This window comes from Melanerpes formicivorus, unplaced genomic scaffold (assembly GCF_026170545.1).
Source record: "Melanerpes formicivorus ecotype bairdi unplaced genomic scaffold, bMelFor1.0.p_v2 SCAF_66, whole genome shotgun sequence".
NCBI lineage: Eukaryota > Metazoa > Chordata > Aves > Piciformes > Picidae > Melanerpes > Melanerpes formicivorus.
Window position 1 is genome coordinate 406,149 of NW_027142418.1, and position 25,396 is coordinate 431,544.

General features: G+C 50.2%; 1 protein-coding gene across 1 annotated transcript; it reads right to left on the reverse strand.

The window, feature by feature from the left end:
- Positions 1–1,059: 1,059 nt before the first annotated feature.
- Positions 1,060–25,179, reverse strand: NINJ1 (ninjurin 1). Its single transcript, XM_068162589.1, has 4 exons — positions 24,921–25,179; positions 10,927–11,161; positions 5,202–5,363; positions 1,060–2,451 (listed from the first exon to the last, which is right to left on the reverse strand). Exons 1-3 carry the CDS (start codon positions 24,990–24,992, stop codon positions 5,209–5,211), a joined length of 462 nt encoding a protein of 153 aa, XP_068018690.1. The 5' UTR covers positions 24,993–25,179; the 3' UTR covers positions 1,060–2,451; positions 5,202–5,208.
- Between the last annotated feature and the right edge of the window lie 217 nt (positions 25,180–25,396).

Genomic DNA, 25,396 nt, shown 5'->3' on the forward strand with positions numbered 1-25,396 from the left:
GTGAATCTGGCAATGAAAAATAGATGATATGGGCACCTGCAGCCCAGAAGGCCAATGGCAGCCTGGGCTGGATCCAAAGCAGCATGGCCAGAGATGGAGAGGGGATCCTGCCCCTCTGTTCTGCTCTGCTGAGACCTGACCTGCAGTGCTGTGCTCAGCTCTGAGGCCCTTACAGGGAGGACATGGAACTGATGGAGAGGGTCCAGGGGGGCCACAAAAATGATCAGGAGGTTGGAGCAGCTCTGCTAAAAGGACAGGCTGAGGGAGCTGGGGGTGTTCAGCCTGAAGAGAAGGCTCCAGGCAGACCTAATAGCAGCCTGCCAGTGCCTGAAGGGAACTACAAGAAGGCAGCAGGGAGACTGTTTGCAAAGGCCTGCAGGGACAGGAGCAGGGGCAATGGCTTCAAACTAGAGCAGAGCAGATTGAGATTGGATGTGAGGAACAAGTTCTGCACCAGGAGGGTGGTGGAACACTGGCACAGGTTGCCCAGGGAGGTGGTTGAGGCCCCATGCCTGGAGCTATTCAAGGTGAGGCTGGACAGGGCTCTGAGCAACCTGATCCAGTAGAGGATGTCCCTGCTGAGTGCAGAGGGGTTGGGCTGGATGAGCTTTGGAGGTGCCTTCCAACCCAGAGCATTCTGGGATTCTATGTCAGGATTTTTGTCACTGCACAATGTCAAGCCCCTGGTAAATTTCATGCTTGGAAGGGCTCTGCCTACAGTCACCTTTTTCCTTCAGGAAAGAGCTTTTGAGTGTTTTCAGCACTGCTGTTGGGTCAGTCAGATCACTGCAGCACTGGAACTGTGCCAGCAGAAGTACAAAGGGGTTGTGCAATGTCTTACAGCTCAGCTGGCACCATCTGGCTAGAAGGGGCTCTTCACAGTGTTTGTGCTGGAGGTTCTCTGCTCTCCATAAGCTGTCTGCTGGTTTGTTGCAGATAAATAAGATGTACTGAGAAGCTCATTCAGAACTCACCTGAACACCACACACACAGCTCACACTCCTGCTTGCCACTGGTTCAATACATGGGAAGGTGGAAATGAGGCAACAACAGACAAACTGGAAAAGGAACAAGATGTCTATTCCATTACTAAGCACACGAGTTCCTGCTTTGGTTCCTGTTAGTTGCTCTTACAGAACATGTGGATGAAGCCATGGTACATCAATGGGCCTTGAGACATGACTGAAGAGAAAGAGGATTAATGCACATTGTACATGGGAGGAGACAGGTGGAAGCCAAGGTCATGTTAAAACGTGCAAGGGAGTATTTAAAACTCCCTGGTAAGGAAATGGATTAGTACAAATCTGCATCTACAAGCAAGCACACTCCAGAAAATCAGGGGTTTTCTGGCTGCAGATGTGATGCTTTGGACACAAACTGACTGGAATGTTTTTGGTGTAGAGGTTTTAACAGCCTACACCAGCACTAGCAACACTGTGCTTAGAAAAGGTGTCAGTCCCTGAGCCAGCAGGTAAGAACCTAGAAGGTATTTATAGCTCTATACATATCTCAAAGTAAAACCTCAACAATCAGTTACCTCTCTAGCCATAAACTCACAGGAGAGACACAACTGCAGCCATCAACCTGGAGAAGAGCAAAGCTCCAGAGGCAAACCCTTCTCTCCATTTGCCATGTGGAGCGCTGAGAGCAGGCAGCACCGGCGCCGCCGGCAAGGTCCACCCTGGACCCTCCAGCTTTCCAGCTGGGCCTACAACAGGTGCTGCTTCTGACAGGGTTTCCAGGCACCCATAATGCACAGAACACAAGGCACAGCAGTTCTGAGAACTCTTAGCAGCTGGGTTGTTTGTGTGCAAAGGAGAGGAGATGCTAGGTGTGGTCCAGAGACAAAGGAAGAGGAGCCATGAGCGCTGTGCGCACCGCTGCACAACGGGCAGGCCGCTGGTTCTCTTTGTCTCGCCTTGGCTTTAGCCGGAGGGGAACAAAGCGGAACCCAGGGCACAGCTGCCTGTACGCTGGAAAGGAAGAGCACTGCCGTGCCACGGAGCACAGAGCTCTGGTGCCAAGCAAATGAAACTGAGGACATGGTGCCCCTGCCAGAACGGAGGCCTGACCTTTCTTACCACCATGGAAATGGCAAGTGGCCACAGAGCCAAAAGGCCTGGGAAATGGGAAGCCCTGTCAAGTGCCGCCAGTTGATAATACTTTGATGAGCATATGCCACTTCTCTGGAAAATTACTAGCTCCTACAGAAACTGAAATGCCAATACTCCAGAAAAAGCAGTGTCCTTGAGCCAAACCCAACCCTTCCTTAGGTGCCAAACAGCTCAAACACTAACACCCAGAAAAAGCTTAGGCACACAGATGTGCTGGTTGTTGGAAACTTGAGTTTTGCTCAGTATGTCCAGCTTCTTCAGATTATTTTTCTCCTTGCTGTGTCCAATCACAACTGGCTCCAGTGCAAATGGCATCTAGAAGGAATGCTTCAGGTTTCTGAAATACAAAGCAAAGACATTGAGCTGTTAGTGACACAGGAATTACAGCAGATGACAAACCTGCATTACAGAAAGAAGTTAAGTTCTCTCTGGAAGAGTGCAGAACAGAACAGGTGAAGCCAGGAAATGGGAGCCCTTCACTTCTTTCAGGGCTCTGAGGACACTGTGGCTTCATACTGCAGAAAACCTATTCTTCAAGTTGCACTCAGGGTTTTCAGCCAGGGAACTCTCCAGTGTGAGCAGCATGATGGCAGGATCACACAGCTGCTGAGTTTGTACAGAAGTCAACTTGCCTTAAACGGCCTTTGGTCTTACCTCTGCCTGAGGCTACATAACCCAGCTCCTGTGTCTCCTTTACTGAGGCACTCCAAGGCTATTAAACCACCTTCAGGAGCAGATATCAATGCTGTGTATGTCAGCAAACTGGCTGCGCACAGCTAGATGTGAGCTGTATAAGCTCCTACCATGCACCAGGCAGAACTGTGCTTCCTGCTCTCCTGATCTCAGAGCAGTCACATGGGAACTGGTTCCTCATTTAAGACCCAGCTTTCTAACTAGGGATTCCACTATCCCAGCCATAACTGGGCCACAAAAGCCTCTGGGTGGACAGCTCATGGAGAGCAGAGTAGAGAACCTCCAACACAAACGCTGTGAAGAGCTCTTCTTGCCAGATGTGCAGCTAAGCTGTAAGACACTGCACAAAAGCACTGATGTTTCCACAGCACTTGGCCACATCTGGGTGTGAAGGAAGGGGAAAGTAAACAAAGTCCATGGGCAGAGCTGGAGTGGTCCTGGGGAAGTCCTGTGTCAGGCACCTGACTGGAGAATGTGGTATCACAGTCTCACAGTATCACCAACGTTGGAAGAGATCTCAAAGATCATCGAGTCCAACCTGTCACCACAGACCTCATGACTAGACCATGGCACCAAGTGCCACGTCCAATCCCTTCTTGAACACCTCCAGGGACGGTGACTCCACCACCTCCCTGGACAGCACATCCCAATGGTGAACAACTCTCTCAGTGAAGAACTTTCTCCTCACCTCCAGCCTAAACTTCCCCTGGTGCAGCTTGAGACTGTGTCCTCTAGGTACTAACAGAAAGAGCAGCTGAGATGTGGCTCAGTTCACCCATCCAGTACCCAGGTAAGGCAAGCTGCTGGACAGGAGCTGACTTCTCCATATACCATTAAGTCTCTAACTGCTTTGGGATTGGATTGCCAACAGCTGGGACTCTGGTGTGCCACCTTCTCCATGGTTTCCATTTCTCAATGCCTGTTTCAGGTTCTTGTCTCTGCCTCTGTCTTTCTTCTTCATAGACTCATATAGAATTGTCAGGGTTGGAGGGGATCTCAAGGACCACCTAGTTCTAAGCCCCTGCCATGGGCAGGGACACCTCACACTAGATCCTGTGAAGACAGCTCACATTCCACTGTTCTCTCAGTTCTTCTGGTCTTGCCAGTGCAGTTTTGAGGTTAATGTTCCAGTATGAAGAGCAACTGCTGAGACTTCTACCTATAATTCTGGTAATACCTCAGATCACCTCTGTGTTCTTTGCTGCTAAATATTTATTAGTTCATTTATGGAGGCAATGGCCACAAAATACAATAAAAGTTGCTTCACTGTCTGGATTTCCCAGGTTTTGGTTAGAACAGATGATTCTGCCCACTCTCTGCAATAAATCCATTTCATTCTTCATCTTCCCAGTAATTTGTTGTACTGATTTCCCCCCAGGCTGTTCAGGAGTAGTGATAAATTTTGGTCTGGCTTCCATTCTTCTGAGCCATGCTGCTGAGCCATTCATCTTCAGCTCAGGGGTTTAAAGCCCTGGAATCTTCTTTCTCATGGACAAGGAGTTTCATCTAGAAGTGAGCTCAAACTGATAACATCACATGCATGGACTGGCTGTGCAGCAGCCAGCACACCCTGGCTGGCCAGAAAAGTGAGGTAATTTCCTCTGCAGAAGGTTTCCACAAGGTGGTTTGAGATTGGGAAGACAAAGGGCTAGCACAGCCAGACTTAGCAGTGCTGGTTTAGAGGCAGATGTGAGCCTACAATGAGTGCTTCTTGGGCTACCAGCTCACAGCTGAGGTTTATCTCCTGCACAGATATGATGCTAGGAGGATATCCATTTTGATTCCCACAAACCCCTACATTTATCCTTCTGTATAAGTAAATAACCAACTTTAAAATGCAGGTAGAACAAACAATACTCCCAATGACCCCAGGTGCCAAGTGAAGGAACACTGCCCACCTCTGCAGGCTGAGGCTCCCACAGAGCAAAGCCCTGCAGCCTGGGAAGGCAGCAAAGCCACACTATGGGCAGAGGAACTGAGGGTTCTGGTGATGTCTGGCATTGTGGGATGGACTCCATAGCCACATGGACAAAGGTTCAGAACAGGCTGGATGCTGCACACTGCAAACCATTCTTGAAAAAAGGAAGAGGCATTTGGAGGGAGCTGAACAGTGCTGTTTCCCTTCTTGGCTTAGTCAGCACTGAGGAAAAGGAGTGGCTAAGGCAGAAGGACAATCCTGACATGTGCAAGGGGCCCCAGAGGAAGAGACTCTGCCATTACCTTTTGAACTCCACATGCACAAAGACACTGCATTAACTTAGCAGGTCCTAGCAGCTTCTGCTTTTGCAGTGGCCTGAGGTATCCTCATTTACCTGCAAAGGCCAGGACTGCACAGCTGAGCCCTGCTGTGTGATGCTGTGCCCTGCTACCTAATGGTGCAGGCAGACCACTCACCTGGTGCTTACTGCCTCGAGGCTGACTCAGCAACTGGCTTCTGCACTCCAAAGGCAGTGATAAAAATATTCACAACTACTATAATGAATACCAGTCCAGTTGCAAGGTTGTTGAGGAAATCCAGCTTCCCATGCTTTGCAGGGTTGTTGAGGTCATATCTTACTTTAAAGAGAAAGGGAGAGAAAAAAAATTGTAATTAGATATATACTTCAAAATCAGAATGAAAGTCTTTTCTACTCCTGTAGTTCAAGAGTTGCTCTTCTGCCAAGCTATTTGCATGGATCATACTTAAAAGGGTAGTAAGATCCTGCAGTGTCAGTAAAAGTGCTAAGAGGAAGCTCTGTAAGCACAGCAGCCTGCTGGCCTCCAGTAATTGGCATCTAATCTCTGTGGATGCACATGGAAGGCTGCACCAACAGAACCAGGAATGGTCTCAGTTCTTGAGCTTTTGAAAGTCACTTTGTTGCCACTTTAAGCATTCAAAAATATCTCAGTCTTGAGCAGATGAAGCCCGAAGCCCTGACAGGATGGAATGAAGTTAAGTTTCCTAGGAGTTAAAAGGCTGCAGGTTCCTTGCAGACACCAAATGTCTTTACCAGCACAGGGTTTTGTTTGTGCTGCTGCCCTTCCTCAGCTGTGCTCCCTGCCCCTGCACTGGGTCTGGCTTTAGAGAGCAAGGGCATTGTATCTGCTCACCAGAGGAAGATTCCAAAGCAGGGTAGATGCAGTTCCTTCTAGAGACAGCATCAGCTGTGTCAACATTTCCTTTCACTTCTCACAGTTCTTTGGCTGAACTGCTAATGGGAGCGAGGGAGGCACACACAAGGGAGATAGCATTCATTCAGATCAGGCTTTGACTCCGGGCCTTGTGAAAACACATCACTGAATTACAGTGGGCTGATAACAGACTTGATGATAAAGTGCTTGTACAGGACTGTGAGAAGTCTGAGGGCACTTGCCTGGCACCACGTAGAAGGCCAAAGCTTTCCTGTCTCTGCCTGCAGTAAGGGCTCTGCAGTCAGCCCCTCTGCTGGGTTTCTATGCTGCTGGTGGAATGAGAGCTGATCAGTTCTGTGTTTTGAGAATGGCTGTGTCTGTCAAGACTCCTAGGTCTCATATGCATGGGTCACTGGGGCTTGTGTGTGCATGTCAGGCCATGAGCTAAAGTTCATACCTGACAGTTTGTTACAGCAGTATCAACCAAGCTGCAGTGTGCAGCTTACAGCTCTGCTGCATCAGGTATTTGCTCCTAACACACTGACCCTGACAACTTCATGTCTGAAGCACAGAACCAAGCCCCACTTGCTTGTTGAAGCAGTTAAGTACAAGTGATGGAAAGCACACTTGTGATGCTGAAGTATTAAAAGCCAGGTTCATTTGTTGTCCCTAATTAGGAAGTCTAATGCTGGTTTGGTTTCAAGGAGTTCTGGGCAGCTGTTCAAGTCCTGTTTGCTAAAGCAGCACAGTCAAACACCACAGGCCAGTCAAAGCACTGCAGAACAGCTTAAGCTACTGCACACCTGGGTAGGCATGAAATAATTTAAGCTCAGCAGTACTTAACCCTGAACATGAGTTTATCCATGTCTGCAAAACACCTGAAGGAATGAGGATGCTTGCATCCCAACAGCATCTGGCAGGACCCTGGTACTGCCCTGTGAATGAAGTGGTGCCTTGGTGGCTTTCTCTGGTGGTGTTGCAGCACCAGTGGATAAGGGAAGAGCAACTGATGGCATCTGCTTGGGCTTGTGTGCAGTGTTTGACACTGTCCCACATCACATCCTGGGCACCAAACTGGAAAAGCATGGACTGGAGGGGTGGCTACTGACTGGATAAGGACTTGGCTGGATGGCTGCACTCAGAGAGGTGCAGTCAGTGGCTCAGTGTCCCAGTGGAGACCAGTGACAAAAGGCATCCCTCAGGGCTTGGTATTGGCACCAGTGCTGTGGCAGTGATGTGGGCAGTGGCATTGAGGCACCCACAGCAAGTCAGCAGGTGACACCAAGCTGTGTGGCCAGGCCGACACGCTGGAGGGAAGGGATCTGGACAGGCAGGAGAAGTCAGCCCAAACCAACCTCATGAAGGTCAACAAGGCCAAGTGCAAGGTCTTGCACCTGGGTCAGGGCAATCCCAAGCACAAATCCAGGCCAGGCAACCAGTGGCTCAAGAGCAGCCTTGAGAAGGCTTTGGGAGTGTCAGTTGGTGACAAACTCCCCAGGAGCCAGCACTGGTCCCTGGCAGCCCAGAGCCAGCTGTGTGCTGAGCTGCATCCAGAGCAGGGAGAGCAGCAGCACAGGGAGGGGATTCTGCCCCTCTGCTCTGCTCAGACCCTTCCTGCAGCACTGTCTCCAGTTCTGGGGACCTCAACATAAGAAGGACCTGGAGCTGCTGGAGGGGATCAAGAAGGGACTACAAAGACGTCTGGAGAAGCTCAACTAAGGGGACAGGCTGGGAGAGTTGGGGCTGTTCAGCCTGGAGAAGAGAAGGCTTCAGGGAGACCTCAGAGCAGCCTTCCAGTACCTGAAGGGGCTCCAGGAGAGCTGGGGAGGGACTTCTGACCAGGACTGGGAGTGACAGGATGAGGGACAATGGCTTTGGGCTGGGAGAGGAGAGATTGAGACTGGAGATGAGGAAGAAATTCTTTGCAGTCAGGCTGGGGAGACACTGGCACAGGTTGCCCAGGGAGGCTGTGGCTGCCTCCTCCCTGGAGGTGTTCAAGGCCAGGCTGGATGAGGCCTTGAGCAACCTGGGCTGGATGGAAGTGCTCCTGCCCATGGCAGGGGGTTTGGAACTGGATCATCTTTAAGGTCCCTTCCAACACAAACCATTCTATGACTCTATGAGTAATCAATCCTGAAGTCTGGAAGATAAGCATTTCAGATGGTTGGTTTAAAAAGGCCATAATGGCCTCATGTGCTTTGTGAGTTAAAAGGAGAAGTGACACTTCCAGAGCTGTCCCTTTGTCCCAGGAAGGGTCAGAGAGGACAAGGATTGGTTGTCAGTTTGGGCAGTGCCCTGAATTTTGGAGCAGAACTGCAGTAATTCTGTCTCTGTGATTACAGTACCTCAGCTGAGGGTGTTTGTGCACAGGCTCTTGACACCAGCCAGTAAGTATCTGAGTACAGCAGGATTGGATTACTGATTTCATGCCACTCAAACCACTTCAAGGCAATCTTTGCTTTTCTTCCAAAAAGTTGAGATTACCAAACCACTTTCAAGGACAAGCTTGCTGAACATTTTTAAGAGGTTTTGTAAAACACTCTTCTGCAGGAGGAAAGGCTTTGAATGCCTAAAGAGAGAACTTCTCTCCCTTAAGAGAACTGAGAGAGCTGGTGGCTTCTGGGATGAAACACTGAGGAAACTGGATGGCTGCAAAGAGTTTTGTTTGGACTTGTGAGAGCTTGTGAGACATTTTTGAGGCTGGACAGCGAGACAAACTGCTGCTGCAGGCCCAGACTACCAAAGGAACACTGTGAAAAGCAAGCCCTTGCTGTGATCCCTGTGTCGTTGTACTTTCACATCCTGACTCTTACCCCCAGTGCTTCTGACCTCAGCAGGGCAGCACTGCTGCACCAGCACACCCTGCATACCCCAAACCCACAGCCACTGCTGCCAGCAGAGCCAGGCTGAACTCCATCCTGAACCTAAACTGTGAACTGTGCTGCAGCCCAGACTTGGAGTTGGGGCTGCTGTGGGCACTCTCAATGTGGCAAAGATAAAACTTGCAGTGCTAGAAGCCCCTTGGGCAAGGTCTGGCAAAACCAAACACAAAAAGCAACATCTCAGCATGCACTGAGCATGCACATTGCCCAAGAAAAACAGGCAACCTACCTACAGGGCCAGCCCCCCAGAACCGAAACAGCCACTAGGGAAATGCCTTCAATCAAGAAACACAGAACTGGTTTGCTGAGTTTTCCATGACTCTTTCCCCACATCCCCCAGTATCATCAGGTTGCTTTTTCCAGTCCCCTTCTATAATCTCTTCTGAGCCAGAACCTGGATTTTGCTCCTATCAAATGCAGGCAGCTGTATTCTGCCCCTCTCACCAGACAGGAAAGAGCTGCATATCAGTATTGCAAGCCTTACGGATCTTGGTTTCCTGGGAACTTCCTCCTTTAAAAGAAAGCTGCTTTCTACAGTAGTGCTAAACAACTGAACCTTGAAAGACTGACAGAGCTGCCAAATGTGGCAGCCATAACTGTGTGGACTCTGGCTAGCACCTCCAAGGCTTCTCATTTACAATAGATTCAAGATCACAGAATGGGCTGGGCTGTCAAGGCTTTGCTGTCAAACCTTTGATTTCAATGCAGGAACACACACAAACTGAACACAAGCTGCCATGCCAGCAGGAAGATGGACAGCGTGCTCAGGTCCTAGCCAAGAAAGCCAATGGCAGCCTGGCTTGGGTCAGAAGTAGGGTGGGCAGCAGGGACAGGACAGGAAGTGACCATCCCCCTGTGCTCAGCACTGGGCAGGCCACACCTTGAGTGCTGTGCTCAGCTCTGGGCCCTCCCTGCAGGAAGGACATTGAGGGGCTGGAGCCTGTCCAGAGCAGGGCAGCCAGGCTGGAGAAGGGCCTGGAGCCCCTTGGCTAGAGGAGGGCTGAGGGAGCTGGAGGTGTTCAGGCTGGAGAAGAGGAAGTTGAAGGGAGACCTCCTTGCTCTCTCCAGCTCCCTGAAGGGAGGTTGCAGTGAGGAGGGGACAGCCTCTGCTCCTTGGTGGCAAGGGAGAGGAGCAGAGGCAATGGCTCCAAGCTGCCCCAGGAGAGGCTCAGGCTGGATGCTAGGAAATATTTCTGCCCTGGAAGGGCTCTCAGACATTGGAATGTTCTGCCCAGGGCAGTGCTGGAGTCCCCATCCCTGGGGTGTTCAAGCAGTGTGGAGCTGATGCTTAGGGACATGGTTTAGTGTTGCCCCTGCAGTGCTGCATCAAGGGTTGGACTGGATGAGCTTGGAGGTCTCTTTCAACAGGATGTTTTCAGTGATTCTGTGATTTCAACTTTGACTTGTTTTGGAGTTGTATGTTCACAATATATGCTTACAGTGTGAATTCTGATATGCCTGATATGGACAAGCACTTTCAGTCATAAGATTAAGTAACAGCACTTGCCAGAAACGCTGTTATGAAACTGGGCACGCTGCATGATGCTGTGTGGCCTATTAATGTTTCTTTTACTATATTTCATCATTTTCCTTCCTCCTCAGGCCTTCTGAAATGAAAAATACACTCATTTGTGCAGATTATGAATGTGGAAGTTGATCAAAACTGGACATCCCAGCCCTTACTCCTTTAGTTACAGTATTCCTGTAGTCAGAAGAGAAAACATCAATTTTGAGGTAAGGACTTTCCAATGTAATCCACAGACTCACAGACTGCATTGGGTTGGAAGGGACCCTCAAAGGTCTTCTCCAATCCCCCTGCAGTCAGCTGGAACACCTCCAATTAGATCAGGCTGCCCAGGGACACATCAACTCTGACCTTGAATGCCTCCAGGGACAGGGCCTCAACCACTTCACTGGGCAACCTGTTCAGTGTCTCACCACCCTCATTGTGCAGAACCTCTTGCTGAAGTCCAACCTAAATCTCCCCTGCTGCAGTTTCAAACCATTGCCCCTTCAATAGCTGTAAAGACCAAGAGGGGAGTCTCTATTACCACCCCATATACCAACTGCCAGGCTGCATCTGCTAAGAACAATACACATCCACGCTTCATGCTGTTGCTACATACCAAGGAATATCAGGAGCACTCCCACCATAATTTGCAGTGTGAGGGACACGCTGATAAGCACAATAAGTGGGATGTAGAAGGAAAAGGAAGGTCCTTGCTCCATCACAGCTTTCAGCTGGGAGGCATTGGCCATCAGCAGGGCGATGTCCAGCATGCTCTCGGCAGCACTCTTCTTGTTTGCATAGTGGTTGATGTTCATAGGGCTGCTCCTCTGAAACCACCTGGATGTTGTCTGCTGAAACAGGGAGAGAGGAAAAGGATTATCCACAGCTCCTCTAGCTGATGTAGTGAGTGAGAGGTCACCTGGCCCAGCTGCTGATAGCTGTCATCACACTGACAGAGGAGCAGTCGTACTGAGCTGGCCTGCACCTGCTCTGGCTGGGAATCTCTCCCCCATCTCCAAAGCTCCTCCTGTGAGTCAGTCATCACCCTGCTTCCCTGAGCTTTTTCTCCCTAGTTTTATATTTATTTGTCTTTTTTCCCCCCCTGCTAGTTGATATTTATTGGCTCCTGGATTTCTTTTATGGCTGATGCATTTTTTGGAAGGTTTCTTCAACTGCAGACAGAGAAAGGCAAGAAAGGCAAGACCCAGCCCCAGGCTGCTCAGACCCCCAGCCCCAGCCCCTGCTGGGCTCCAGGCCCTGGTGCTGGAGCCACCCACCCCCGTGGAGAGCCAGCCCCCAGCCCTGCACTCGGCTGGGAAGGGCACCAGTAAATAGCAAACCTCCTCCATATCACCTCCCCTCCCCAGGAGAGAGGGGTTTAGCTCCTGGGAGCAGCATTTTGTGGGGCCATGGGTTAAGGAGCAGCTGTGTGGGGATCCCATCCCCCATATATGGTTGGACTTGATGATCTTAAAGAGTTTTTCCAACCAAAACGATTCTGTGACCCCCAGTGCAACTTTTTCACTGCTGCCACCACTGCTCTCCATCTGACAGGAGAGCAGTAACCAGTGCCTGCACTGCTGGGGCACAGCCTGAGCAGCCAGTGTGCTTCCAGCCTGGGAGAAGAAGAAAGGGAAAAAGCTGGAAGGTTTGCACTGAGGCAAGCTGGGACAGACAACCACTGTAAAGCACTCAAGCAACAGGTGGTTGTACCCAAGTGACTGCTAAAGGCACACTAAAAACACAAGCATTCATTACATTCACCCTCTGCCACCACACAGCTGCAGCACTCCTTCATTACTCATGGGGCTTATTTTGAGGATTTATGTTTGAGCTTTGCTTGACCTCCTTCCCTGCTGCTTGTTGCTCAGCCAGGCCACTGCCAGCTCCATGCACACACTGAACTGCTTTCCTGCTGCACTGCCATGTGTCTGGGGCTGCCAAGCACTGCCCACTTATGAGGGGAACTTTTTTCCATGTTTTCAGCAGTAGCAGATGGGGTTTTGACTGAAATTCCACTGCTGATAAACAGGAAAAGGAAACCCAGAGCTAAGTTAAGCCAGAGGGATGAACAGAAGGAGTTGTTTCCCGATGACAACTCATGCGCCCCACCTTGAGATGGGACAGTGCTCCCCCAGGGGCACCTGTTTCCTCATGCACCACTCAGAACTTAGGGCAACTGGGCTAGACTGAGGTGCCCAACTCTTGCCAAGGCTGTTGTTAACAGTGGTCTCAAGAACCCTCGCTGCACCCTCCAGTATCTGCTCTGCATGACACAAAAGTCCTGATAAAGAATCACAGAGCGCTCTGGGCTGGAAGGGACCTCCAAAGGTCACCCAGTCCAACCCCTCTACGCTGTGCCAGTGTTCCACCACCCTCCTGGTGCAGAACTCGTTCCACGCATCCAATCTCAATCTGCTCTGCTCTAGTTTGAAGCCATTGCCCCTGCTCCTGTCCCTGCAGGCCTTTGCAAACAGTCTCTCTGCAGCCTTCTTTCAGGTACTGGAAGGTCACTATTAGGTCTGCCTGGAGTCTTCTCTCAGCCTGTCCTGGAGCAGAGCTGCTCCAACCCCATGGACCTCATTCTCACTGCTCTGACTTGCAGACTTCATTTTCAAAAACAATACACAAATACATTAAGAGTAAGCTCATTCCAGTTGGCTTCTTTAAACTTGCTTCTCAGGACCTTTTTAGTGCCAGAAAATACCAGCAGCAAAGTCTCTCCTGGAAGGGTATTTCAAACACAGCAACACCTCTAACTTCAGCAGCACTACTATGAAATTTCCAACTCCCAAGCCAGGTTTGCCACCTCCAGGCTTGAGTGTCCTTTCAGACAGAGCAGATATTGATGCACCTGGCAAACACATTGGCAGTTTTTCCAGGACACTCAAAGGCCAAACTTGGACCCCTCGTAACCAAGCACAGCCTAAGTATGTCCCTGAGATACCAGTGTCACGGGGCAGCAGCAAGAGAAGCCAGCCACGAGATCATAGCTTCATGCAGACGGCTGCTGCACTCCACTCACCTCCCAGGAAGGAAATGGCTCTGAGACAGACACTGGCGTTTGTCAGGAAGACCTGGAGGTCATCTCTAACCACATGGAAGAAAAGAGGGTTATCAGGAGTAGCCAGTGTGGATTCACCAAGAGGAGATCTTGCTTGACTAATCCGATAGCCTTCTATGAAACCACAACCAAATGGGTAGAGAGGAGCTGTGAATGTCACCTTCCTTGGCTTCAGTAAGGCTTTGGCTACTGTCTCCAACAACATCCTCATAGAAAAGCTCAGGAAATGTGGCACAGAGGGTTGGTCAGTGAGGTGGATTGCAAACTGGCTCCACAACAGAGCTCAGAGGGGGCCAAGCTCTTTTCAGTGGTGCACAGCAATAAGCCAAGGAACAACGGATACAAACTGGAACAGAGAAGGTTTCACCTCAACATGAGGAGAAACTTCTTGTGTGAGTGTGACAGAGCCCTGGAGCAGGCTGCCCAGAGAGGTTGTGGAGTCTCCTGCTCTGAAAACTTTCCAAACCCTACTGGATGCATTCCTGTGTGGACTACCCAGGGTGATCCTGGTTTTGGCAGGGGGTTTGGAGTCACTGCTCTCTGAAGGTCCCTTCCAACCTCTACCACTCTGTGATTCTGTGATACTCACCTGGTTTTGTCCATATCCAACAATCTACAAATGCAGTTGGGCAGGGGAACCTGCCCAGCACTTGGCACCTTCTCTCTTGCCAAGGAGAGCTTGCTCTTGTTGCACCCCTGCCCTATCAAACCACTGTGGTTGTGATGCCTCAGAAATTCCACTGTAATTCCAGCACACCACCCACCACAAGCACTAAGAGCACAGGTGTGAGGCTCCACCTCCTTACAGAAAGCAGCATGGAATATATGCTGGCAGCAGTAAGGAGAAAATTCAGACTGACATTTGGCATTTGCATTCTTTATTGTCCAGCAGAAAGTCAAACACACATCCAGCTCTTGGCTATCAAATAGTAGCAGTGGGAGAGGGCATGGGGAAGGGTCTGATACAGGAGTTCAAATTCTGGACACAAAGTTAAACCAAACTCTTCTCAGTGGACTACAGCAGTAATGTGATGTATTTTGTAACAAGTTCAGAACAGAGGAAGTATTTTCCTGTGCCAAGCAGCTGTTTAACTCCTTCCTGCAAAAATACTGACTTGGAAATATCTGAGAGGCTGCAGGGTGTGACACAGGCAGGCAAAACCTACACAAGAAGCTGACTGAGCTCTGAATCCTGTTAAGGGGGACTGCAGTGAAAACATGACAACTAGTTTCTTCCTAGGACTTTGCAGAACTCTGACGATGTCTTACATGGCTTTTTTTTGTTAACACTATAAAAGAGTAAATATTCTTGGCTAACATCTTCCTTTCAGTTACATCACAGAATGTTAGGGGTTGGAAGGGACCTCAGATCATCCAGTGCAACCCCCCCTGCCAGAGCAGGATTACCTGCAGCAGGTGACTCCATGATGTAGGAGAGTTTCTGCAGAAACAACACAACATGACCCTTTGCTTTTCCTGGCTAGCTGCTGCTGCACTTGTAGGGCCTTGCTGTTGGCTCATTTCTGTCTGGTTAAGGTGCAGGTGGAAATAGCAAGCTGTGGTATTTGAACTGTGGTGCAAGCAAAGTTTTTAAGTCACCTTCTCTTGAACTCCAGTAAAAAGAGAAGAGTTTTCAATTAGGGTGCTTCTAAGACAACCAAAAGCAAAACTTCTTGTTGCTGGAACAACAACTCAGCGATTGACTGTCATTAGATTCTAAACACCAGAAAAGCAAGGGCAGGGTCCTGCATTTGGGTCGAGGCAATCCCAGGCACAAGTACAGGCTGGGCAGTAACTGGCTGGAAAGCAGCCCTGAGGAGAGAGACTTGGGGGTGGTGGTGGACAAGAAGCTCAACATGAGCTCTCAGTGTGCACTTGCAGCCTGCAAAGCCAATCAGATCCTGGGCTGCATCAGGAGAAGTGTGGCCAGCAGGGCAAGGGAGGTGATTCTCCCCCTCTGCTCAGCTCTGGTGAGACCCCACCTGGAGTACTGCCTCCAGTTCTGGAGCCCCTATTACAAGAGGGATGTGGAGGTGCTGGAAGGTGTCCAGAGAAGGGCCACGGGGATGATCAGAGGGCTGGAGCACCTCTCCTATGAGGACAGACTGAAGGAGTTGGGACTATTCAGTCTGCAGAAGAGAAGGCTCCCAGGTGACCTAATTGTGGCCTTCCAGTATCTGAAGGGGGCCTACATGAAGGCTGGGGAGGGACTTCTCAGGATCTCAGATAGTGATAGAACTAGGGGGAATGGAATGAAGCTGGAGGTGGGGAGATTCAGGCTGGAGGTGAGGAGGAGGTTCTTCACCATGAGAGTGGTGGAGCCCTGGAATGGGTTGTCCAGGGAGGTGGTCGAGGCCCCGTCCCTGGAGGTGTTTAAGCCCAGGCTGGATGAGGCTCTGGCCAGGCTGATCTAGTGTGGGGTGTCCCTGCCCATGGCAGGGGGGTTGGAACTAGATGATCCTTGTGGTCCCTTCCAACCCTGACTGATACTATGATACTATGATACTCTCTTGAGGGGCTTTCAGCTACCAGAACGCAGACCAGTTGAGAATCAGAACTAGGCATTTGGAGAACTGAAACATCAGTTCTGCCGCACAGAGTTTTTTTCTCAGTGTTGGGATCTTGCCTTCTTCCAGGGGAAAAAACCAAACATGTAATCATGAAAGCCCCAGAAACAATCACTTCCCATCTCCTGATTGAGAAATAGAGCCTCTCAACGTATGCTGGAAAACCATAAAGCAAAAAAAGCAGCAAGTTAGCCTTGCCTTCTGGAAGCAAGTTGCAGGCAACTGGCAGAAGTCCCAAGACAAGCACCACTGGTAGGATGCCAGCAGTTTTTAAGACCAGACTATGTGTTACACAGCAATATATAGACAGGTAATGAAAGGAGAGCTGTTGCCTTAACCTCAGGATAATGACAGTCATGCACAACAGTCATTATGTGGAAACTTTGTTCTGTGGCTCTGTGGCTTCAGGGAGATTCCAGGCACGCAGCAACACGTGTACCCTGCAGCACCAAACTGTGCTGCCGTCACCTGCAGGGCTGCGCAGAGAGAAAGTGAAACTCCTGCCCCTTCCCTAGGACCAGGGAAATAAGGCTCTGCCTGCAGGTGCCACCTGGCTAGAGGACGCTCTGCACTTCACATGATCTGCTCCAGCCTCAATGGAATCACAACACCTCACAGTACACTTCCAATATGGCATCCTGGCCTGCATTAGGAATAGTGTGGCCAGCAGGAGCAGGGAGGTCATTGTGCCCCTGTACTCTGCATTGGTTAGGCCGCACCTTGAGTACTGTGTCCAGTTCTGGGCCCCTCAGTTTCAGAAGAACATTGAGACACTTGAATATGTCCAGAGAAGGGCAACAAGGCTGGGGAGAGGCCTTGAACACAATCCCTACAAGGAGAGGCTGAGGGAGCTGGGATTGCTTAGCCTGGAGAAGAGGAGGCTCAGGGGTGACCTCATTGCCCTCTACAACTCCCTGAAAGGTGGTTGTAGCCAGGAAGGGGTTGGTCTCTTCTCCCAGGCAACCAGCACCAGAACAAGGGGACACAGTCTCAAGCTGTGCCAGGGGAGGTTTAGACTCGAGGTGAGGAGGAAGTTCTTCACCGAGCGAGTCGTTCGTCATTGGAATGTGCTGCCCAGGGAGGCGGTGGAGTCACCATCCCTGGAGGTGTTCAAGAGGAGATTGGATGTGGCACTTGGTGCCATGGTCTAGTCATGGGGTCTGTGTTGATAGGTTGGACTTGATGATCCTTGAGGTCTCTTCCAACCTTAGTTATACTGTGATGCTGTAATATTCAAACCACCTGGCACAGACAAGAAACCTCTTCAGGTCACATCACTAAGCGAGGCAGTGTGAAAACAGTGTGAGCGTAAGAGCTGTGTGCTGCTGGAACTGCTGCCTCTACCTGCCCTGCCTTCAGGGTCTGCTTGACCAATGTCTGAGCAGAACAGGCCTCTGGGCCAGTCCCTCCACAGTTATGAACAGCATAACTCTTGCTCCTTCTGTAACTGGAAGGATGCCCTGTGGAAGAGCTTATTTTCAGCCCCACGATGCATTCCCGCTCCATGCCCTGGCACAGCAGCAGGGTCTGTTTGCTTGCACTGCGGTTTGCAAGGATAAAGCTAAGATGCTACATCAGAAGCTGGCACATTTTTACTTCTCCAAGAGCAAAGCTTCACACTCTGAATGGTCTTGGATACCTACAGCCCTACTGAGAGCTGTGCACAGACCTTGCTGCTGCTTTGCCTCAGCTGGCACTTCAGCAGCATGCCCAGGAGAACTGAGTCCCTCTCAAGCACAGAAAGGGTTTCTTCAGTACCCTCATTAAAAGACAAATAAAAGCAGCATTAGGCACATGTCCTTGGATGCTGAGTTTCATGAATCACATCTCTGAGCCCCCCAGCGATTCAAGAGGAAGAGAGCAGCACTGGAAAGGGAAACATCTGAAGGTAAATAATAAAGTTCTCTTTTCTAAATACAGTCACTTGTTCTAGCAAGGATTTCTGCTGCTGCTCACAGCACTAAATCACTCCTTGTGACAAAATTGATGTGGCTGTTTGTTCCACACAGTATTTATCAAAGACTGGTGACTTCTGAAGTAGTTGTTCAACAGAGTATTTGTCAAACACTAATGACTTCTGAAGCAGTCAACTGCTGGAGGCCTGACTGAAAGAAAGAAGGAAAGCCCAAAGTAACTTTTTTGGTTTCTCATCCAGCTTGACCTCCCCAAGTTTCCCCAAATCAGACCAGTCACTCTGTCCAAGGCGGGGCTTCCAACCTCCCCTGGCACAGCTTGAGACTGTGTCCTCTTGTTCTGGTGCTGGCTGCCTGGGAGAAGAGACCAACCCCTTCCTGGCTACAACCACCTTTCAGGTAGTTGTAGAGGGCAATGAGGTCACCCCTGAGCCTCCTCTTCTCCAGGCTAAACAACCCCAGCTCCCTCAGCCTCTCCTCACAGGGCTGTGCTCAAGGCCTCTCCTCAGCCTTGTTGCCCTTCTCTGGACACCTTCAAGTGTCTCAATGTCCTTCTTAAACTGAGGGGCCCAGAACTGGACACAGTACTCAAGGTGCAGCCTAACCAATGCAGAGTACAGGGCACAATGACTTCCCTGCTCCTGCTGGCCACACTATTCCTAATGCAGGCCAGGATGCCATTGGCCTTCTTGGCCACCTGGGCACACTGCTGGCTCATGTTTAGGCGGCTGTCAATCAGCACCTCCAGGTCCCTCTCTGTTTGGGAGCTCTCAGCCACTCTGACCCCATCCTGTAGCTCTGCATGTGGTTGCCATGGCCAAAGTGCAGCACCTGGCAACAAAAGCCCCACAAAAACTGTGAAAGACAAATACTGCCTGGGGCAGCAGGACACTGACATTTCCAAGCTAAGAGTCAGATCTGCTGTGAGGACTGAATTCATTGCTCTTGTAAGGAAGCTCACAGGTATTTCAGTAGCATGAGACTGGTTGCTGGTTTTCCCTTAAATCCCACTAGAAAAACAGCATTTCAGTTGGCAAAGTGAGTTCCCAGTTTGCAACACAAACACTTAGAACCAAAAACTGCACAGCGTGAGCCAGAAGCACAGCCTGACTCAATTCAGTTTGGATTGGCAAGCTGCACTTGCAGGTCCCTCCTATCACCTGGGACTGCAGGACCCAGAGGTCAACATGCTTTGTCAGGCCCAGAGTGTCACACCTGGGTTCTGAAAACACACAACCACTGACTTCAGTACAGGTACAAGACTAGCACTGAACACTTTCATGGTGTTCTAAGGGGCAGAATGCCTTTTTTAAACATGGGAGACACACAGTTTTGTATGGGACAATTAGGAAAAGAATGCTGATCATTGTATCATAGATCCATGAAATGGTTTGGGTTGGAAGGGCCTTAAAGATCGTTTAGTACCTCCCCCCTGCCAAGGCCAGGGACACCTTCTACTAGACTAGGTGCTCAAAACTGCATCCAACCTGGCCTTGAACACTTCCAGGCTTGGAGCCTCCACACCTTCCCTGAGCAATCTGTTCCACTGCCCTTCTCATGGGGAAGAATTTCCTTCTAATCTAAATCCCACTTCTTTCAAGTTTGAAGCCATTGCCCCTTGTCACAGCATCACTGAAAACATCTGGTTGGAAGAGACCTCCAAGCTCATCCAGTCCAACCTTAGACCCAGCACTGCAGGGTCAATACTAAACCCTGTCCCTAAGCACCAGCTCCACAGCTGCTCAAACACCCCCACGGATGGGGACTCCAGCACTGCCCTGGGCAGAACATTCCAATGTTTGAGATCCCTTCCAGGGCAGAAATATTTCCTAGTATCCATCCTGCACCTCCCCTGGTGCAGCTTGGAGCCATTGCTTCTGCTCCTGTCTCTTGACACCAGGACAAGAGGCTGTCCCCTCCTCACTGCAACTTCCCTTCAGCGAGCTGGAGAGAGCAATGAGGTCTCCCTCAGCCTCCTCTTCTCCAGCCTGAACACCCCCAGCTCCCTCAGCTGCTCCTCGCCAGCCCTGCTCTCCAGTCCTGTCAATACATGCCTTTGGGAAAGGTAAAAATGTATTTCAAACAAGTTGTGCTTCTGATTACTAACATCTTCCTTAAGCTGTCAGGAGGTTCCTTGCCCTCAAGCACATTTCCCCTCAGGTCTCTGAAACGGTCTTCACAATCTGTGGCCTACAGTTTGCTTTCTGTTTTAGGTTAGTGACTACTGCAGCTGTATGGCAGCCTTCAGGCACTCTGAGCAGCCAAACCACCCTGATTCAGCATGAGATCAGACAAAGTCACTGATCAAGATGACCTCTGGGTTTGTAATGTCACAGAGAGAGCTTCCTTTGTGTTGTCATGGAGCAAGCTTCCTGAAATTCTTATGTTTAGGGACAGTCCTAGTTTTAAAATAATGGAATCTTGCTGCACCAGTGGAGGCTGTGTAAACAGGAGGCTGAGTCACACTGGCCCTATGGGGACTGTGCTTTGCTGTGCTTTGCAATTGTCTTTCTAGCCAAAACTGTTAAAAAGATGCTAAAAAGCCTTAATTGTCTTTGGAAAGGATTTTTCTAAGGTTTTGAATTATTCACCTTAATTAAGAAAATCCCTGCCTGGCAAACTTTTCTAGGTGCTGTAGTAGAAATCTCATGGTCAGGAAAAAGTCCTGTTAGAGCAGAAAAGAGAAGGGTCAGGCATAGAAGGACAGGACTAAACCAGAACACAACTTGTATCATTTTCTAAGCTCAACCCCACAGTTACAGAATTGAAGGAGTAACTATACAGTTATTTAATAATCCTCCCAGATGGGGAATTTCTGTCCACATCTCCACCACATACTGAAAACACAACGGGCACCTTGTGGTCACTCCAAAATCAGGCTTCCCCTCTGCCTCACAGATCCTGCTGATGTAAAAAAAGGACAGGGAAAAAAGGCTGCAAAGAAAGGAAATAGTCTTCCAACAGAAATGTTTTAAGCTCTATCAGTTCTGCAATGGATGGTTTGCACATCTCTTCAGAAGATATGATGGTAGGCTGAACATGAGCCTGCAGTGTGCCCAGGCAGCCAAGAGGGCCAATGGCATCCTGGCCTGCATCAGGAACAGTGTGGCCAGCAGGAGCAGGGAGGTCATTCTGCCCCTGTACACTGCACTGGTTAGGCCACACCTCGAGTCCTGTGCCCAGTTCTGGGCCCCTCAGTTTAGGAAGGAGGTTGACTTGCTGGAACGAGTCCAGAGAAGGGCAACAAAGTTGGTGAGGGGTTTGGAACACAGCCCTATGAGGGGAGACTGAGGGAGCTGGGATTGCTTAGCCTGGAGAGGAGGAGACTCAGGGGTGACCTTATTGCTCTCTACAACTACCTGAAGGGAGGTTGTAGACAGGCAGAGATTGGTCTCTTCTCCCAGGCAGCCAGCACCGGACAAGAGGACACAGTCTCAGGCTGCACCAGGGGAGGTTCAGGCTGGATGTTAGGAAGAAGTTCTATACAGAGAGAGTGACTGCCCATTGGAATGGGCTGCCTGGGGAGGTGGTGGAGTCACCATCACTGGAGGTGTTCAGGAGGAGACTTGATGGGGTGCTTGGTGCCATGGGTTAGTTGTTTAGGTGGGTTGGATTGGTTGATGGGTTGGACGCGAGGATCTTGAAGGTCTCTTCCAACCTGGTTTATTCTATGTATTCTATTTCTTCCCCCCCCAGTAAAACAGTAGATCACTTGTTCAGCACTGACTCATGCTCCTGGACTGAGTAATCAGTCACATTCCCTGAAGGAATTTCACTCTGTCCACCCAAGTACAACCTAACCCTAACAGGGCATGAGACTTCTGCAGTCGCATCTTTGGACAGTAGGGATGCAGGCAATTAAAAAAAGACACAACAACCACAGACACACAGAGGGAAAAACTCAGCCTGTGTTTGCATTTCATAATCAGCATCAATGTTCTAGCATCTTTAGAAGCTTAAGAGGCCTCACTCTCCATACACACAGAAAATGCAAGGAAAAGAAACAAAAAAGAGAGAAAAAAGAAGTGGTAACCACACTGGTTCCTGAAATGTCAGCACAGCCATGCTAGCTCAGGGCAGAGAGCTGATTTTCTAGAGCTATGCTGCTTCCAGGACCAGGTCAGAACATTTTTACTCATTAACTGACTTAACAACAATCAGCACAGCTGATGACCTTGGCAAATGAAGCAGCAACTTAAAATTTGTTCACACAGCTATTGGAATAGAAGCTTTCTCCTGTTCTCTGCCTTCCATTGCTACTGCTCATTCCAACAATCAGGTCTTATGCTGCTAAGTTCTTAAGGCCAGGCTGGATGCAGCTCTGGGCAGCCTGATCAGGGGGGTTGGAACTGCATGATCCTTGAGGTCCCTTCCAACCCTGAGAATCTATGATTCTATACTATTTCTCCCAGGAGGACTGTAGGCTGCCCATTCTGCCTTGGTAAAGCACTGTTTGGTTATTCTAGCTACTTAAAGAACAGGCAAACAAAAGCTTACCAATATTTGGAGCAGACCAAATACTCCAAGTTCAGTCTGATGCAAGCCATGTGTAGGACATGCCATTTCGCTCTCTATGCAGCACAATCATTTCAAGTTCCAACAAATCTGAACTTTGCTACTTGCAGTATGATGTCAAGAAGCTGCCCTGTCCCAAAATTCCTTATGCATCATCACACCACCTTGAGCACATTTTTAATCATGACCTGAGGCCTTGACCAGCCAAATCTAGCTGAGAGGTGTCCCTGCCCATGGCAAAGGGGTCAGAGTAGGTGATCTCAGAGGTTCCTTCCAACCAAAGCCATTCTATCAGTGTAATGGAAGCCAACTATTCCAGGGCTGTTCTTTTCTACTCTGCAAGTTGGTTCACCTTTTCCATAGTTCTTTAACTCTTTCAAGCAACATTTCCTGTTATTGTGGAAACACCAAACCAGATTTTAGAACATGTGAAACTGTTTCCATAGGGACCATGAACAAGGAAAGCAAAGAGAAGCCTATGAAAAGGCAGTTGCTCCTGGTATTTGTATGAACAGATCCTTTGCTGCAGCAGTCAGACACTGCTGCCAATGGAATTATCCACATTAGTCAGTGAGGTGTGCCCAGTAGTAGAAACAAGGAATTTCTTGCTTCTAAAGGCCTGACAGCTGCTAAGAAAAGTTACCCAAACTCATGAAGGAATTAAAACAAAGCACATTGACCATTGATTCAAATTGCAGTGGGATTAACTAAATCTTCTTTTTTCAATTAGTGTGCTTTGAATGCTTTGCAGGTAAGACAACTCTATCTGCATTTCACCTTGGCTCTTCTGTAAGAGAAGGCAGCAGTCCCTTGCTGAAGATGTGCAAGAGAATCTGTTTTGAGGAGAGGGCAGATGCTAGGATGGGCAGTAAGCAAACCAGGGTGGCCCAAGTTGGGATGCCTGCCAGTATTCCTAAAAGCCAACACTTAGGCACTTTTGACTCCAATACTGAAGAATTAGGTAGCTGGTGGCCTCTCCAGGTTTATCTGGCTGCTGAGTGGGGGCATTTGGCCAGCTGGTCAGATATTTTGAGCTATCTCCCATTCACATAGTGGTTTTTATGTCCCCATTCATTTTACCTCACATATGCTTATTTTTTGTTGGGGTTTTCTGTTGGCAGTTGGGTTGTTTTTTTTGTGAGGAAATGAAAAAGAGTGTCTGTAAAAAACTCTGTCAAGTGCTACTCTATACAGAGAATGCAACAGAATAATGCATCTTGCTGCTGAGTCTTTATACAACACTCACACAGCACTCACAGTTCCTATGGGAAAGGTCAAAATGATTGCAACGGAAGACGAAGTGAAACAGGAAAGCTGCAGAAAAACTTTTGGGGCAGACCAAGTTCAAACAACAACAAAAAAATCCCCATGACTAGCACTTGTGATGCAATCACAACTGTGTTAACAAAAACCCCCAGAAGACTGCTGAGAAACCGGTGGCTCAAGAGGAAACCCCTTCAGGCCCCCAGTCTGACCTGCATATCCCAGCCTTGATTCTCTTTAGGTACTTTCCAGGATTTATTAAAACCAGGCATTTTGTTTCTTGGTATGATATTCACGACTACAAGGGTTTGCCAGGAAGGGAGGGAGGAAGGACAGACCTGCTGCACAGCCATTCCAGGCTGCTCGTAACCAGAAAGTTTGACCTGTGACGCAGAGGTGGTTCAGTACAACTGCTCCTATGTGGCAGAGCCTTAGCTCAGAACAAGAGCAGCTTTCTGCAGTTTAGTCCTTTCCAAAACAACTTTTTACCAGTCTGGCTTTTCAGATAAGTGATGTACTTGGAAAACATCCTTTAGGTGTAACCAAAATATTGGACTAAATGCCTTCCAGTGAAGATCTCTGGTCCTGTTTTGACTACATGGAGCGGTAAAAACTTGGACATTTCTCCTGTTGTCCTTATTTGGATTACTGTATGGAAAGAAAACCCCAAACCAAATAAAAAAAAAACACAAATGAACAAAGAAAACAACAACAAAACAAAGACACACGCCCAGCCTTTTAAGTAATTCATCCTAGTTTTGTGCTCATTTATCTCCTGAGTAACTTTCCCATCCTTTTCCAAGTCATCTGGGCGGTTAAGCTCTCCGCGGTTCAGAGTGGCGCCAGTGCTAGGCGGTCATCAGCTGGTGACCCTTGGGCTGATTTATGTAGCAGCCAAGGGCCGTCGTGCCAGGGCCCAGAAGGATTTTCTTTCCCTTTCTCTTTGGCCCTTGCTGTCTTAGCGGTGCCACAAGCATGCACGCAGCGGCATCTCTACAAAGCCAGCGCTCAATTAGTGGCAGACGAGTGAAAGAAGCGTAAAGGAGAGGTTCCGATGACTGGACAGCGGCGGCTGCCAGCGCACCGGCCCTGACGGGCGGGCTCCGCGGGGCCACCTGCCGCTGCCGCTGCCGCTGCCCGGCCGAAGGGCACGGAGGTGACAGACGGGCTCGGGGCCGCCCCGGCCCCCCGCGCCTGCCTGCGCACCGTTGCGAGGCCGCTGCCGCCCGCCGCCGCCGCCCCGCCATGCCCGGACACCGCCCCGCTGCCGCCCCGCACCGGGCCCTACCCGCTCGAGCACCACCGGCTCCTCGCCGTCCGCCCGCCCGTTCAGCTCGTGGGTCTCGCTGCCGGAGTCCATGGCGGCGCAGGGGAGGTCGGCGCGGCCTCGGGCGCGGCCCCGGCTGCCCGCGGGGAGCCCTTCCCTGGCGCCCGGGCCCGGCTCGGCGGAGCAGAGGCGAGGAGGGCCGCCGGGCACCGAGCAGAAAGTTTGCGGCGCGGTAGCCGCTGCCCGAGCTAGCGCGGCCACGCCGGGCCCGGCCCGGCCCTCCCCCTGCTCGCACACGCCCGGCCGGGGCCGCCTCTGCCGCCCGCCCCCGGGAGGTCCCCGCCTGGCAGCGCAGCGCTGCGGGAGCGTTCTCCAGCGGAAGGGAGCTCGGGCCGGCGGCCAGCCGCAGCAGCCTCCTCCTCCCGGGGGCTGGGGCTGCTCAGGACCTGCCTCAGCTCCTGCTGGCGGAGCGGTCGGGCGTGGCGGGGGCACCGGAG

Excerpts from the sequence above, each read along its gene's own strand:
- NINJ1 (XM_068162589.1), bottom strand. The coding sequence starts at position 24,992 with ATGGACTCCGGCAGCGAGACCCACGAGCTGAACGGGCGGGCGGACGGC. Across the intron at positions 11,162-24,920 it reads AGCCGGTGGTGCTCGAGCGG|CAGACAACATCCAGGTGGTT; the intron begins GTAGGGCCCGGT and ends TCCCTGTTTCAG. Across the intron at positions 5,364-10,926 it reads AGTGCTCCTGATATTCCTTG|TAAGATATGACCTCAACAAC; the intron begins GTATGTAGCAAC and ends TTCTCTTTAAAG.